General features: G+C 39.3%; 1 protein-coding gene across 1 annotated transcript in view; it reads left to right on the forward strand.

The window, feature by feature from the left end:
- Positions 1–15,640, forward strand: part of LOC142215467 (fibrillin-2-like) — a 116,922-nt gene that overhangs the window by 57,970 nt on the left and 43,312 nt on the right. Inside the window, exons 7-8 of the mRNA XM_075283698.1 lie at positions 5,053–5,250; positions 14,089–14,214. Of these exons, the coding sequence (XP_075139799.1) occupies positions 5,053–5,250; positions 14,089–14,214 (324 nt within the window). The remainder of the gene's footprint in view (positions 1–5,052; positions 5,251–14,088; positions 14,215–15,640) is intronic.

Raw genomic sequence — 15,640 nt, forward strand, 5'->3', positions numbered from 1 at the left:
AAACCAGTCTGAGATGATTCCAGCTTTATGACATGGCGCATTATCCTGCTGAAAGTAGCCATCAGATGTTGGGTACATTGTGGTCATAAAGGGATGGACATGGTCAGCAACAATACTCAGGTAGGCTTTGGCGTTGCAACGATGCTCAATTGGTACCAAGAGGCCCAAAGAGTGCCAAGAAAATATTCCCCACACCATGACACCACCACCACCAGCCTGAACCGTTGATACAAGGCAGGATGGATCCATGCTTTCATGTTGTTGACGCCAAATTCCGACCCTACCATCCGAATGTCGCAGCAGAAATTGAGACTCATCAGACCAGGCAACGTTTTTCCAATCTTCAATTGTCCAATTTCGATGAGCTTGTGCAAATTGTAGCCTCAGTTTCCTGTTCTTAGCTGAAAGGAGTGGCACCCGGTGTGGTCTTCTGCTGCTGTAGCCCATCTGCCTCAAAGTTCGACGTACTGTGCGTTCAGAGATGCTCTTCTGACTACCTTGGTTGTAACGGGTGGCTATTTGAGTCACTGTTGCCTTTCTATCAGCTCGAACCAGTCTGGCCATTCTCCTCTGACCTCTGGCATCAACAACGCATTTCCGCCCACAGAACTGCCGCTCACTGGATGTTTTTTCTTTTTCGGACCATTCTCTGTAAACCCTAGAGATGGTTGTGCGTGAAAATCCCAGTAGATCAGCAGTTTCTGAAATACTCAGACCAGCCCTTCTGGCACCAACAACCATGCCACGTTCAAAGGCACTCAAATCACCTTTCTTCCCCATACTGATGCTCGGTTTGAACTGCAGGAGATTGTCTTGACCATGTCTACATGCCTAAATGCACTGAGTTGCCGCCATGTGATTGGCTGATTAGAAATTAAGTGTTAACGAGCAGTTGGACAGGTGTACCTAATAAAGTGGCCGGTGAGTGTATATATATATATATATATATATATATATATATATATATATATATATATATTATCTTTACTGTCCAAAGTTAATAAAATCTATGAAACACATGTGGTCCAAGATGCTCACTATTGCCTTTGATAAATTCCATAAGGGATGTAGTTTACAAAATTAGGTCACTTCCATTGTATTGGTTCTTTAGGGGCTCTAAAAATGAGACTTGGAATCAAAAATCTATTCCAGCAAGATCTGCACTCGAAAAGCCAAATACAAAACTACCAGATTAAATAGCTCTTTCTACAGAATCATAGTAACAGCAATAATATAGAAACACCTCTCTTACAATAATATAGGGTTTTCTGAACCCATATACCAATCCAACTGATAAAAACAGCCTCTCCAGATTTGTCACTCACCTGTTAGGGTGAGTTCATACTGAGTATACGCCAGCTTATTCTGAATGTAAAACATGTATGAAGCAGTTCCATTCATTTCTATGGGAGCCGGCATACAAGCGCTCCCCATAGAAATGAATGGGCTGCTTTTTTCCCTATGAGTACTCCCATTGAAGTGAATGGGATGTGCTCGCGTGTACGGCTAGCTCTGCTCATGCCGAGTCGTACACACGAGCACTTCCCATTCACTTCAATGGGAGTGCTCATAGGGAAAAAAGCAGCCCATTCATTTCTATGGGGAGCGCTTGTATGCCGGCTCCCATAGAAATGAATGGAACTGCTTTATACGCCGCTGATTCTGAACGTGTTTTACGTTCAGAATAAGCTGGCGTATACTCAGTGTGAATGCACCCTAAGAAGACTTATTTAGACATGATTTACATAATATGGTTTTATATAAAGTATTTGATTTCATATTGCAATTTGGAGTTTTTTCGTGTACATTTATAGACAGTATCCACCAGGGTATGGGAACCTAGCATGCCTTAAAGAGAACCTTTCATGCCCCTGACATGGGCAGTATTATATAACGCTAGAAAGCTGACAGTTCGCCGAATTCAGTGCTCTGTCAGCTTGTGCATTATCATTATTGATTCTGCTACTTCTGCTGTATCACGACAGACATCTTGCTGACTGCTAAATGATCAGACACATTTATAAAGCAGTAGGTTTATTTAGTCCAAATACTTACTGAAATGTTTGTGCACATTGAAAAATGTCTGAAAGATCAGTAACAGATGATTGTATTCCCCCGTTGTTGCCGAGGGCCCATATATGCTGAGTGATCTGCCCCTGCATAATGTAAATAGCCCTTAGTGTATTTATTTTACACTCTACAACAAAGACTTGGATAATTGCTCTTATGTCATAGAGAGCTCATATAACTCCAGCTCTGATTCCCATCTCTAACAGGCCACACTTACTTCATAGTGTCCTTTCAAGTTGTCTAAGAGTGTGTTTGAAGCTATGGAGACGCCATTATTATACATACAGAAAGTAAAGACTGGAATCACTGGATCATACAGTGCAGTGTATTGTGTCTTTCAGTTCCAATCCATATCTCTGTCCATTGAATGTAGTCCTGTTGCAGTGAGTGTCTTAATCTATCTGCAATCATACAGAGTAACACCCCAATGGAAAATCTAATCAGATTTTTATTCTTTACTTCATTATACACGGTATTTTTAACTGTAGAAAGAGATCCACAGGATATATCTAATCCATGATCATTACAAAAATAACAAAAATAGGAATTATATATAAATGCATTCACAAACGTAGCACCACAGACCCATCATTGCATCCTACTGAGAATAAACTTATATACTCCCCCTCCCTGCACAGAGCAAGACTTCCATAGACCTCAGTCATTTGTTTCCAGTCTGTTACTGCCAAAGACTGCTGTAAAGCATATCACTAAATGCTGTTAAAGGAAGTCTGCCATGAGAACCCAGCATATCAACCGAGCCCTGCTGATACATTAGAGTCACCTTTGTAAATTGGCGCCTCAATTGCTGACATACCGTCTTTTTATCAATATACAAATGAGCTCTTTGGAGTAATAAAGGCATTTCTACTTAAAAAGGCAATATCCCGGCAACTGAGTCACTGATTCACAAGGGAAGACACTGTTTGATTCGGGTGACCCTAACATTTTCATCTGTTTGCTGAGACACCCTTTACGGAGAAGGAGAAGGTCAGGCAAGAGGGCAGTACCAATAATCATGTACAAGATGTAGAATAAAAAATCTACAAACTGAACATAAAATCAGATTTAAGAAAAAATGATATATTTCTCTGGTTTTAATGAATAAACAAATAAAAATCAAATAAAAATCGGTGATACATTCCCTTTAAATTCGTTTCAATTTACAAATAAGAGATACTTTACAGGCATTGGTCCAAGTGTTAAAGGAAGTCTGTCAGCAGTGAATGGGTTATAATCCTAGTCACAATACCTGGCAAAGGTCTCAGCTCTAGATTCCCAGGCAAAGCGTATAAATACAATAGTGATTTAAATGACAATGAAGCTCCAAAGCTGAATAACAGAGACATATTTGGAAACTGTAGGAGCACCTCTATAAGGTAGTGTGGTGAGGTTTATAACAAATTTACTGCTGACAGACTTCAATTAATGATGGTAACATGCTATTTGTTTGGAGTTTGAGCACTGGGACCCCCAATGATCACAAGAAGAGGGATCCAGATCCCCTGTCCAAGTGAAGCAGTAGACTGTGCATCCACCCTATTCATTCTCTAGAGCGTTGACGGACAGAGCCTGCAGCCTCATCTAGATGGTGGGGTCCCAGCAGTCAGACCACTACAAATCAGGATGTTAACCCTTATGCTGTGGATAGGGGATAACATTAAAACTTTGGCAAACCCCTTTAAGAAATATTTTTCAAGTCTGGCATGAAACTTAACTACTAATGAGACCCAGGCATCACTATGCTGTAGCTTGAGGGGCCCCAATAAAATAGATTGGAGAAACTCTACTCTAGAATTCAATGTTTTCCAGTGAACCATTGCTAAACATTGATCTGGGAATAGACAATAGACTTTGTGGTAGAATGAGCTATCAATCTTCTGGGGGCCAAAAATCCACTTCTTCATGCGTTCCTGATGATGTTTTAGTGTTATACTGCTTGAAGGATCCCAGATGTGCTAGTCCACTGTGTGCCATAGGAGCCTAGACACAGCTACAGATTCCTATACCTTCATTTCTGAATGGCATTAGCTGAAGGGGGAGGGAAACTGTGACGGACTCGACTTCTACATCTGGGATATTTTACTACCCAATTAATACAGCCCTGGGAATTGCTACCATGGTGAACTGATAGCAGGAAAACGTAACAGCCAGCCCCCCACCCCACCCCACACACACAGTTTTCTCAAAGGCTTTTCTTGCTTAGACTAACTCCTTTCCGTGAAGTTCTTAGAAGACAAGAGGAACTGCATTACTAGACATACGACAAATTCAATGTGTAACAACCACTTAAAATTCCTTTCTCTTGATTAAGGAAAATAAAATATATACGAGACATAGCAGTTACTCAACTTATACATTTTCCTATTCATTAAAATACCAATGTTTTTGTTGGAAGGCGTCCATGAGCTTTAGAAAGTGCTGGTATTAAAGATGCAGTAACATGTATCAGTTAGGAGATAAAACGTATATATACCATACACTGTAAGGAAACGGTTTTTTTAATTTAAGGCCAATTTCATGTATTGTTGGCGCAATACAAATGAAGATTATGTTTTTACCATTTTCCAAAACTTTCAACAAAATCTAATTTTTCTTCTTTAAATTTTCTATAATTCTTATATTTTCTGTAAAGTTTAGTTACACTAGGAGTATCCCTGATACCCATATGGATGTTGGATCATCTTGCTGGTTGTAAAGCTAATTTTATTTTTCACATTGAGGCTTCTAGATATCTTTTAATTGTTATATATATATATATATATATATATATATATATATATATATAATTTTTTTTTTTTTATTATTTATTTTTTTTCTTGATTTAGACTTTAGGTGACTTCATTCAAAAATCATTACCCACAATGTATGGCCCAGTTTCTGAAGCTCATTGTTGTGAATGTAGACTTTTGAGTATGACTATCTGTCATCACCAAGTCAATGTTGGACCAAATATCAATGTTGCTATCTTTTGTTTTCCAGATTACCGGACTGGACCATGTTTTACACAGATCAACAATCAAATGTGTCAAGGACAGCTTAGCGGTATTGTGTGCACAAAGACATTGTGCTGTGCTACTATTGGCCGTGCATGGGGTCACCCCTGCGAAATGTGTCCTGCTCAACCACACCCATGCCGTAGGGGATTCATTCCAAATATCCGCACTGGAGCCTGCCAAGGTACAGTTCTCTAAAAATCACACAAGCAAATTTACAAATCCACACAATCCTTTTTCTCCATTTTGGAGCTATTTTTTTTTCTTCTTTCAACCTGTCTGATGTGTTCCAGACACATTTGACCTTTGACCATAGTCTACAGAGACTACATGATCTTTAAGGCATTGTCAATGTGGATGGTTTTAAGACCTTATTCATATGACAGTGATGTTTTGGATTGACCTAATGGCCAATAAAAACTGCTGTAACCATCTGTTTTTGATTGCTGTTTTCCATCAAGTTTGCAATGACCGAGTGTCACCCATTTTGCATCTGCTTTTAATGGTCTGTTAAAAAAATGGATGAGTTAGGGGGAGTTCACATGGAGTTACGTGCCGCATGATGTGGCACGTAGACGCCGCGGGACCCTTTGCGGGCCGTACACTCTCCCATTGATTTCAGTTGCGCTGCGCTAGTTTGTGGTCGTGCATTTATACACGGCCGCAAACTAGCGCGGCGCATACGATCCCCGCTCCCATTGAAATCAATGGGAGCGTGTACGGCCCGCAAAGAGTCCCGCGGCGTCTACATGCCACATCACGCGGCACGTAACTCCATGTGAACTCCCCCTTACATTGGTCTTTCTTTTTGCCCCAACTCACTGATCTATAACTAATCAGAAAAACTGTTAAAAAATGTTCTATTCATTTCTATTGGGTCTCTGTGTCTGTCATAATCGACAGAGCTTGTCAGTTTGTTTGGTGGCCATGAAAAACAGTCCATCATAAAAACAGACATGTGACTAGACATACTGAAATCAATGTGTTCTCAAAACGGCCGTGTGTTGGCCAAGGAGAATTTTATTTTGTCAAGTTTTTAATTAAAAAATAACTTTGTATAAATAAAAAGGGAAGAAAGATCAAAAGCAAAGATTATTCCAAGAAGAATACAGACAGTCTAAAAGTTACAAACACAAGCCACACTCTGCAATCTAAGGGCTCGTTCACATCTGCTCCCGGTCTCCGTTCTGCAGGTTTCCGTTTCCTGAACAAAACTGAGCAGGAGACGGAAACCTGCAGGACTCTTTCATACCCATTCATTTGAATGGGTTTGAAAGATGTCCGGCTGTGAGCGCCGGTGAGCGTTTTATGCTCTTCGCCGCGAAACTGATTTTTTTAAAATCAGACACAGAGTCGGACATGCAGTACTCCATGTGTCCAATTTTAAAAAAACGGTTTTGCGGCGGAGAGCATGCAGAAGACGGAAAGCTGAGAACAGAGACCGGGTGCTAGTGTGAACCTAGTGTAAGACAGTGAAGTCAAACATCTCATACACGTAGCTATTTGGTGTTTTGCTGCTGTAAATATATGGTGGAACAGCCTGGCATTTATTTTTCCCAAACTTTTAGGTGGTGCATCTGAAAGGTAGGTGACTTTGTTCAAATCCAAAGATATTTAGAACCAAGGTACCCACTTCTCTCCAAAAAAAACATTATCAACAGCAATAGATATGATACAATAAAACATACTTCCTCTTCTCTGCCCAATAACATCACAGGCATTCGTCACCCGGCCATGTTAACTCTCATCCGAAAGAATGGGAATGGGCTGCAGTACCAAGCACCGTCACTATGAAGAGGCCATGACAATCAATATCATAGTCTTGGACATCCCCAATAATGTGACATGTTTCAGCTATTTTTAAATGGATCCCAGCACATTTATGACATTGACTTGTAAAAGCAAAGCAAGGGAAACCCAAAAGAACAGTACACATCAGCAGTGTGACCGGAGTCTTTATTTAAAACAGACAAGGCAAGGAGAGTTGAAGGTGTTTTCTCATGAATATAGCCATATTTAAATCTGTGGACAATTAAAAGTTAAACAATTTTGCAAATGTAAATAATTAAAATTTTGCTGAGATTTAAAGATTTTTTGTAACCATGTTAGTGGTTACACTCTGTTGTTATGATCGGTTGTTCTGGCACTTGTTAGAAACCCAGCTACGATTTCCTTATTGTGGTTGGCTTATGTTTCCATGCATGTAGTGACCATTCCTGTCCACAATACGGAAATGATGGCAGGGTTTCTGACAAGTCCCAGACCCTAGAAAGTTCCTGCATTCATATCCATTGGCAATTGATCAAGACAATAGACTGCCACCACTAAGATGGTTAGGGAAAAAAAAGATTGAACTGCAAACTGTTTACAAATTTAAATATATTTATGTCCATGGGAATACCACCTTTATATAAGTAATACATATGTATGTAATGATGTTATTCCCCAAACAGAAAAGGAAAGTTTCCGATTTATTGCAGTTTTAAGCAATTCCACGTGAAACCACAAAGTTTTGGGATGTCTTAGAAAAACATGCAGTTAATTGCTCTGCTAATCAAAGTAAATTGACTGTTGTTTAGCCTTCTCCTTCCCCCACCTACTGAGCAGCAGGAACCGGCCAATAATCACATGCCTGGAATAGATGTTTGACTCTGTGGGACTGCACCTGAAAGCATTTGCTTATTCCACTTAACTCACACACTTGCCACACCATGCTTTATTTTAGGTATATATAGATAGACGTTACATATAGAAGACAAGGCTAGTGCAGTTAGTGCCATTTTCTTTACAATTCCGAGCTCTCTTCCTGTTTCTAAAGACGATTATAACAGGAACTTTTATCACAGTATGACTTATTTTAAAGAATTTTAATGGAAAGTATTGTTCTCTACAGAGAAAATGTTCTTAGACTATAATGACTGAATGACAACTGTACTGCAGGATACGGCTGCAGAACTCCATCACTGACCTGCTACTTTCTGGTCTTGTGGATAGAAAAGCACAGTACGCATCATCTTCCAGGCGAATCAATAAGGCTATGAGAGTTTTTATGTAACATTAGTAAACACATTGGTGTGGTATTAGCAGTATTGCCGATTATTGGCCACAGAGGTTGTGGTGGCTCACTTACGTGCAAAAACATCATAGTGTCTTTTTGTACATGTTGGTAGTTTAATGCCATTGCCGCAACCACAGTTTCCATTGTAATGGCTGTTACCGGACTTGGGATGAGGGATGCCCAGAGTAAGATGGTGGTATGGTACCTTTCTCCACTCCAAATAACATATAATGTCTCTGCCTCTCCCATTGTGGTTACGGGTGCTGAGTTCTATGAAGTCCCTGGGCTCAGATACCTGGATGTGAAGGGGTCCTGGCTGGTGGGTTCTGTGAACCATGACTTCCTCCAAACTATTGGCACACTTCTCCTCCTATGAGGCAGACAGCAAGGTTTAAAGTGAAATAAGAGTGACCCTTTATTCTGACCTGTCATTATGTAGTGCGGCTATTCTCATTTTGGGACCATATCAATTCTATTTATTTCCTTGAGTTCTATGCAGACAAGCTTTGATGATAGCTAGTTAAAGGGGTTGTACAGGACTTTGAAAACATGGTTTGTTTCCTCTTCTCAGAAAGTGACATCATGTCTGTTGGTCAGAAGACCATTCTGCTGTTCAGTCCCATTCATTTTAATGGGATGGAGATGTGACATTGCCATGTGACCTACAGACTTGATATCTCTTCCTGAGGAGAGACAAACAACTATATTTTTGAGTCCTGCATAACCGCCTTAAACGTAAAAGCAGAAAATTAACACATTAAAAATCATCCATTTTTTTAGATTAAATTCATGTTTCCCTTTAAACGACTTTGCCATGTGGTGTGGCAAAACAGCTTCTATTTCCCCTGCAGAGGAATCTTTTCCTTACAATCGCTTGGAGGTGCCAAAAATCACACCTGAACCTATAATGTCAATGTCGTGGCTTTTGCATCTTTTAGACTCAATTTATAGAGGAAAGGACACTTCTAGGCACAGTCTGACAATTAAAAAAACATTCCAACTACACAGTTAATACATATGGGTCTATTGTTCCCACATTTTCATGGTACAGTTACAGTTGAAGAGAAAGTAGACTTGATATTTTATATATCATTAAATTAGATAATGCATGAAAAATATGAGAACATAGGATACTGAAGGATTACTGGACGTAGAGAGGTGACACTGTCACCAAATTCTTTGGCATCAAGTTATGTTAGTTGATGTGTACTCATCTAAAACCTGGAAGTGAATGAGGTATTTATGGAGGAAACCCTCAAAGGAATTGGGCTTATGATGCATTGGAAGATGTCGCTAGGCCAACTGCTAAAGTCTAGGTGGATGGCAACCTTTTAGAGGAATTTGAGATTTGGAATGGTGTCAGACAGAGTAAAGGGCACATTGCCCTAAAACACGTAAGCTACTTGTTTTTTCTTTATATGAATCCTTGTCATTTTGGATTTTTGAAAACTAAGGATTATAAGTACATTTTTATGAAATTTCATTGGATGCTGGAATTTTCTTTGGCATTTTTTTTCAGAGTAGTCTTTCTCTCTTGATTTTTATACTTTACATTAGAACCCTTTCTACGCTATATTCAGGCAAATTTACACATTAAGGGTATTTTAGCCAGAGGCTGTTTATGTAGAGAATCAGCTTTTATGTCAGATTCCCCGGTGTAGACCTTTCAGATATGATGGAAGAATTTCAAAGATTTTTAAGATAAACGTTTCCTGATTTATTCCACCAAAATGCATCTCTTGGAGACATCATATAGTTTTGTGGATATGTACTTCCCTTAAATATCTTGGGTTAATAGGGGATGTATACCTTCTGAAGTCTATTCAAACTGATTGTGATAGGTGTAATAGATGGAAGCAAGGCACTTTTACATGGATGAGCAGATGCATGATGTGTAAAATGGACATGTTATTTAGTCTAATTGTTTCAAACATTGGCAATTTCTGCCCCAACCCCTTTTGTAAAATAGATAAATAAATAATCAATTTGCTATAGATAAAGTTTGTTTGGGCTGGAAGGAAGCAACATTGAAACGGACATTGCTATGCTGCGTTAAGGACCAGGAAGGCCTTACCTTCCCTGAGATCAAATTATATCATATAATGTTGCCTCTCACCTTTCTAAAATTGGATTGGTGTAGATATTATGAGACTAAACCATTGGTGCAAATTGAACAGACCACCTCATGTATATCAATGGTGGTTGCAATCCAGTGTTCTGGGCTTGTAATACAGCTGGCGGGTCATGAGCCATAAGTGTTCTTTAAGGAAATAACCGACTTCCTGTAGAAGCTCTTCTTGACTATCTTCATTTGTCCCATTTTGGGCCCATGGAGGTCACTACAGCTGAGAAATTTTCACTATCTAATCTGTCTGCAGGGTGTGAAAAGGCTCTTCTGATTTTAGAAGACATGCTAACCTTAGTTATCCTTTTAACCAACAAAACCCACTGGAGATGGATTAGATGCCACTGGGGTCGGACACTTGGGAGTTATTTTTTTTCTGGGGTGCTTTTTCTTCTTTTCCCCAGAAGACATAGGTGGGTGGTAGTAAAATGGTGACATTTTGTATGGGAGGGGGGCATCTTGTTAACTGGTTGTTAATTTAGCTTTTTCTACTCTATTTGGATGGTATCTTTTTTGTTTTTTTGTTTCTACTTTTCTTTTTATATGCAATTTCCATTTCTTATTTGTGATTGTCATTACACAGGCCATAACAACTCTAACTGCTGAAACTATTATGAAAATTGGGCACAATAGACCATGAGGCCATCTCTATGCATCTTTATATCTGTAGTTCAAAATGTGAAAAGAGCATAAATGGTGTAATTGAATTTTTCATGGTCTAGACATGTGAATTCCTACTGTATCTTACTGACTATTTCCAGTGAATTCTTAGTCACTATTGCTAGGCAGTTTATCAGTAGATGATATGCTAGCCCAGGGGTCAGCAACAGCAGCATTTTTAGTATTGTGTGTCGATTTTTTTTTTTAAGTCAATGATGAGGTAGTCAGTGTGCCCTGCAATAATTCTAAGGTTGTCAACTCCTACATGAAAGTTATATAACACACCATAACAGCAACCAATTAACTGGTTGACTAAACTTCCATGTCAATGTGATCCTTGACCAGGACTTTTATGGGTAAAGATGATTTATCTCCAGTAGAACCAACGATTGGCTAAACACAGTAGTCAGACTGATCTGCAGTAAGCCAGGAGACAGAGAATTTCCCTCACATAACCAGTCTTTTTTGTTGTATAGACCTATAGCTATCTGTCCAGCTTTGTTAAATGAACAAACTCCTACTTTAGCATGTTCAGCTACCATATCATACTTTACTTTGCAATGGCTTCAAAGTACAAGAATAAATTGCACAGGCAATTGCTTCCCTCTGCATAGACTAGCTCACAGCCTGGACACTGGGACGCCATGCCTCATGCTTCCCCCTTAATGCCTCCTCCCCTCCGACTGTGTTTACATGGTCCATGAGAGCGTGGGATTACCTGGAGCAGCAGAGTTTTAGACATTAGAGACAACACTGTGCCAAGTAAATATGCCTGAAGTGCCGACCTTAGCACAGGGCCGGAAGTTGCTGACCACTTTGGTAGTCATTTTGCTTAAATATGACTGCAATTCCTGTTACACCTAAAGCATATTTTCTTAAGCAATATATATAATTTGTTTTAATTATTTTTTTTAGTTGGGATTATTTTCATGGAATTTCTTTTGCGGCCATCTGTGTTCTATTGAGTCATGCAATTCAAGCAAAGAGCATTTTGGTCTTGATTTTTCATTCCGAAACATTGTCACAGACAATTGTGGCTTATAGGCCCCTTTATGTTTATGTTATGGGATGAATTGCTGCCAAAATTCTTTTACAAGTTTACATATTTTCAATTCACGAATGTGCATAGCAGTCAGAGAGGGTTAGACACCCTCTCAATCACAATGGAAACAACCAGTTGTTAGCAATTATGTTTTCTGGCATTTATGGGACTTTTTTTTTTTTTTTTTTTTACTGAACTGAATTTTTTTCAATTCATTGTACTTTGATTTGGAAATGCTGAGAATTGCAAAGTGATTTGGTTCAGTAACACACTTAAACATAGTGGCTATTAAGTTTGGCAAAGGCAGAAAGATTTGTAATCTGAAAAAGCAAAGGCGGAAGTGCTCATAGGGAACTCAATGCACTAGTACAGCAAACCTAGGCAGTAGTTTGAGGTCAGGGCTCCAATAAAGTTTTCAGGTACTTTAGTAAGGTTTTGCACAGTTAGCTACAGCAATCTTGTCACATAGCTACAGCATTTTCTTTGTAAATTTAGCAGCCATTGCACATTTTACTCTTGAGGAATCGTGATAGTGTCTAATAAAAGTCAAACACAATAGGAAATCACTCTTAATGCCTAATATTATCCACACGTTACTGTTATATTTACAATAACTGGTACCAATAGTAAAAAAAAAGTATTTTTTTCATTTTAGTAATAATGTGATAGAGACACTTTGAAAGGAACCCTGGGACAATGAGAATCCCACATAGTACAGAAAGTCTTGAACCTCACCAAACCATGTTAATTTTGTAGTTAATGAGTACACACTGCCTTAATTTTCTAGCGGAAGGTTATAAACAGAGAAACCTTTGTGTAAAAAGCAGCCAAGACTTGGCTGAGGCTGTAATCCAAAACTTAATCCTGCTGGTGTTCTCCACATCTGGTTATATTCAACGGTTCCAAGTGCACTGCTCCTCAGATCCTGTATAGAACCAAGTTTAACAATTGCATCTTTGGACGAAAAAGTCTGATTTCTCTATTTACTTTTACTTTATTCTTTCTATTCCCTCCAACAAACAGATTTTGGCTGCAGAGACAAACTCGATCTAGTTGTGACTTTAGTGTAGTAAATTCTAAAGCATATTTACAGCTACAAATTACAACTCCAAAATCCGGACACGCTATCCACAAACTAAACCTAAAACGGTATTTAATAGGCTCGTAATGCTATGTGTATTTGTGATTTAGAATACTCATATAATATATAATTGTATAATACAGGATATGTCTAGGAATATGATTTTTAAAAATCCTAGGGAACTAGTAGTGAATGCGCAGGTCTCTCATCTGCAAAGAACAGCTACAAAAGACTAATTTGATCTGGAAATCCCAGCACTTTGAACACTTTACGCAATTCCATTAATTTTATTGGAAACCATGTAAGCCTTAGGCCCCACAAAAAGAAAACACTGCAGGAAAAACTGAGGCGGCAGTGCATCACGTTTTTTTAAGAAGCGCTTTTCACAGAAGGTCCGCAGAGCAGACTTTCTGCTTCAATTATACCTATAGGGAAACCGCCGACATTTCCGTAGGTAGAATTGACATGCTGGATTTCCAGAACCACTATGATTTTGGAAATTGCAGTGTATGTATTTTCCCACAATGTGTGCATGGTACTCTTTAGGACTTTGCAGGGACTGCAAAACGCTGCTGCTTTTTCTGCAGTATTTGTGCACTTGAGACCCCGGCCTAAAGCTTCAATTTGTCTGTGGTAGCACCGCAGCGTCGTTACACATTTAGTGGTGGACAGATTCCCTGACAGATTTCAGCAGATTCCAGCGGCAGGGTTCAATAAATTCTTCTAATAACAACAATATTGTACAAAAGACACAACCCTTTAACGCCGGGGCCCTACAGGATGGAAACGCTGCATTTTGCATGCGGCGGAAACGCTGCGGGAAAAATCGTGGCATTTTACAGTTAGATTCTAGCGTTGCCGCCCCGGGTTTTCCCTCAGCGCTTTTTGGCTGCAGGACGTCCAGTGGGGCCTTAGCCTAAAAGTACTGTTTTCAATTCATGTAATTTCTTTTAATAATACGATGCCATATTGTCATTTTAATTAAAACCAAGACAGCCTAGCATAAGAGGGGAATTGGTGGATCTATTTCAACAAGACATATTTCTTTTTTTGCAGATGTGGATGAATGTCAAGCCATACCTGGTTTGTGCCAAGGTGGTAACTGTATCAACACAGTGGGATCCTATGAGTGTAAATGCCCAGCTGGACACAAGCAGAGTGAGACCTCACAGAAGTGTGAAGGTAACACATTTTCAGTTGAAGTTGTTCTGCACTCACACGTAGCAGAGAAATGTGCTTATTTTGCAATAACAACACTCTGCATGTATGACAACTGTGCCAGTTCTCCATGGTTATAAACACAAACACAAATAAATACATGTGAAATAGGTTACTTAGAGGAGTAAAGTCAAAGGGATGAAGTCATCCAAACACATACCACATGCTCACACCATGGTGCCCTCATGTATTCATCTGCACAGTATTCCTGAGGGAACGGCTTTACTACCGTAGTTGGATTATAAATCATTCTTACACTGGTGCCGCACCATGTCATGGTATTATATGTACAATCTAGTGGACATATTGTAGAAAGATTTGCCCTTCCCTTCAGCTTAGAAAGCTCATGCTCATAGTAGAAATCCATAGCATACACTTTGATATGGTGAAAATGAAATAAAGAGTTCTTATTGATGCAGTATACAACTTCTGCAAAGAAAATCATGTATCTATGAAATGAATGTGTATTCATCTGCAAGTGTCAATGCAGAATATACAAAATCCACACCATTCTGTGTCTTTCTGTCAATCCATAGACATTTTTCAAGCCACTTCCATGTCTGTGCTATCAGGAATACCATATGATGTTACTTTATCCATAAGTAGAGAGGAGGATTATTACATGCTTTCACTTAGGCCCAGTTCACATCTGCGTTCAGTATTCCGTTTTGGGAGTCCGCTTGACAGAGTATAATGGGGCCCATGTGTTTTCCGCGTGGTGTCTGGAGAGGAAAGCACTTCATGAAGTACTTTCCTCTCCACATGACTTGTGCGGACAGCACATGGAAAACACACAGACCCCATTATAGTCTATGGGGTCTGTGTGCTTCATAAGCTCACTGCTTGTCAATGTGTTCGGTATTCCATTCAGGGGGTCCCCATGCGGAATCCCTGAATGGAGTACCGAACGCAGATGTGAACCAGGCCTTGGACATATTTGTATCATATTCTTTTTTTATTACGTGTAGACTGGATTGGAGAATCTTTCGCACAGAGATCCATACCCCTGAAGTGTGTAAGGACCACGGTATTTAGCAAATAAATAGCTGATGCTGACATGGGATGTGAACTTTGCCTATCACTGTATTTCAGTATTTATGAATGCAATCACTTACATTGAACAATAGCTTGTTTTTCAGATGCTTTGTAAGGCATTTATAAGGAATGCACACACCCTATCTAAAATAATCTGACATATGCTATGCTTCCTACTACTGATAGATATAACTACAGGTCCTGGCTACTAAAAAAAACTGCTTTTCCCATTCGATGGGAAGAAGCTATGAACAACTTAATGACTTGGCTGCTATTCAGAGCCTGGTTGATCTAGGAAACAGAAAATGGTATCCATGCTAGACGACCATAAAACACGTCTGCCTCACACACAAAG

This window comes from Leptodactylus fuscus, chromosome 1 (genome assembly GCF_031893055.1).
Source record: "Leptodactylus fuscus isolate aLepFus1 chromosome 1, aLepFus1.hap2, whole genome shotgun sequence".
Classification (NCBI taxonomy): domain Eukaryota; kingdom Metazoa; phylum Chordata; class Amphibia; order Anura; family Leptodactylidae; genus Leptodactylus; species Leptodactylus fuscus.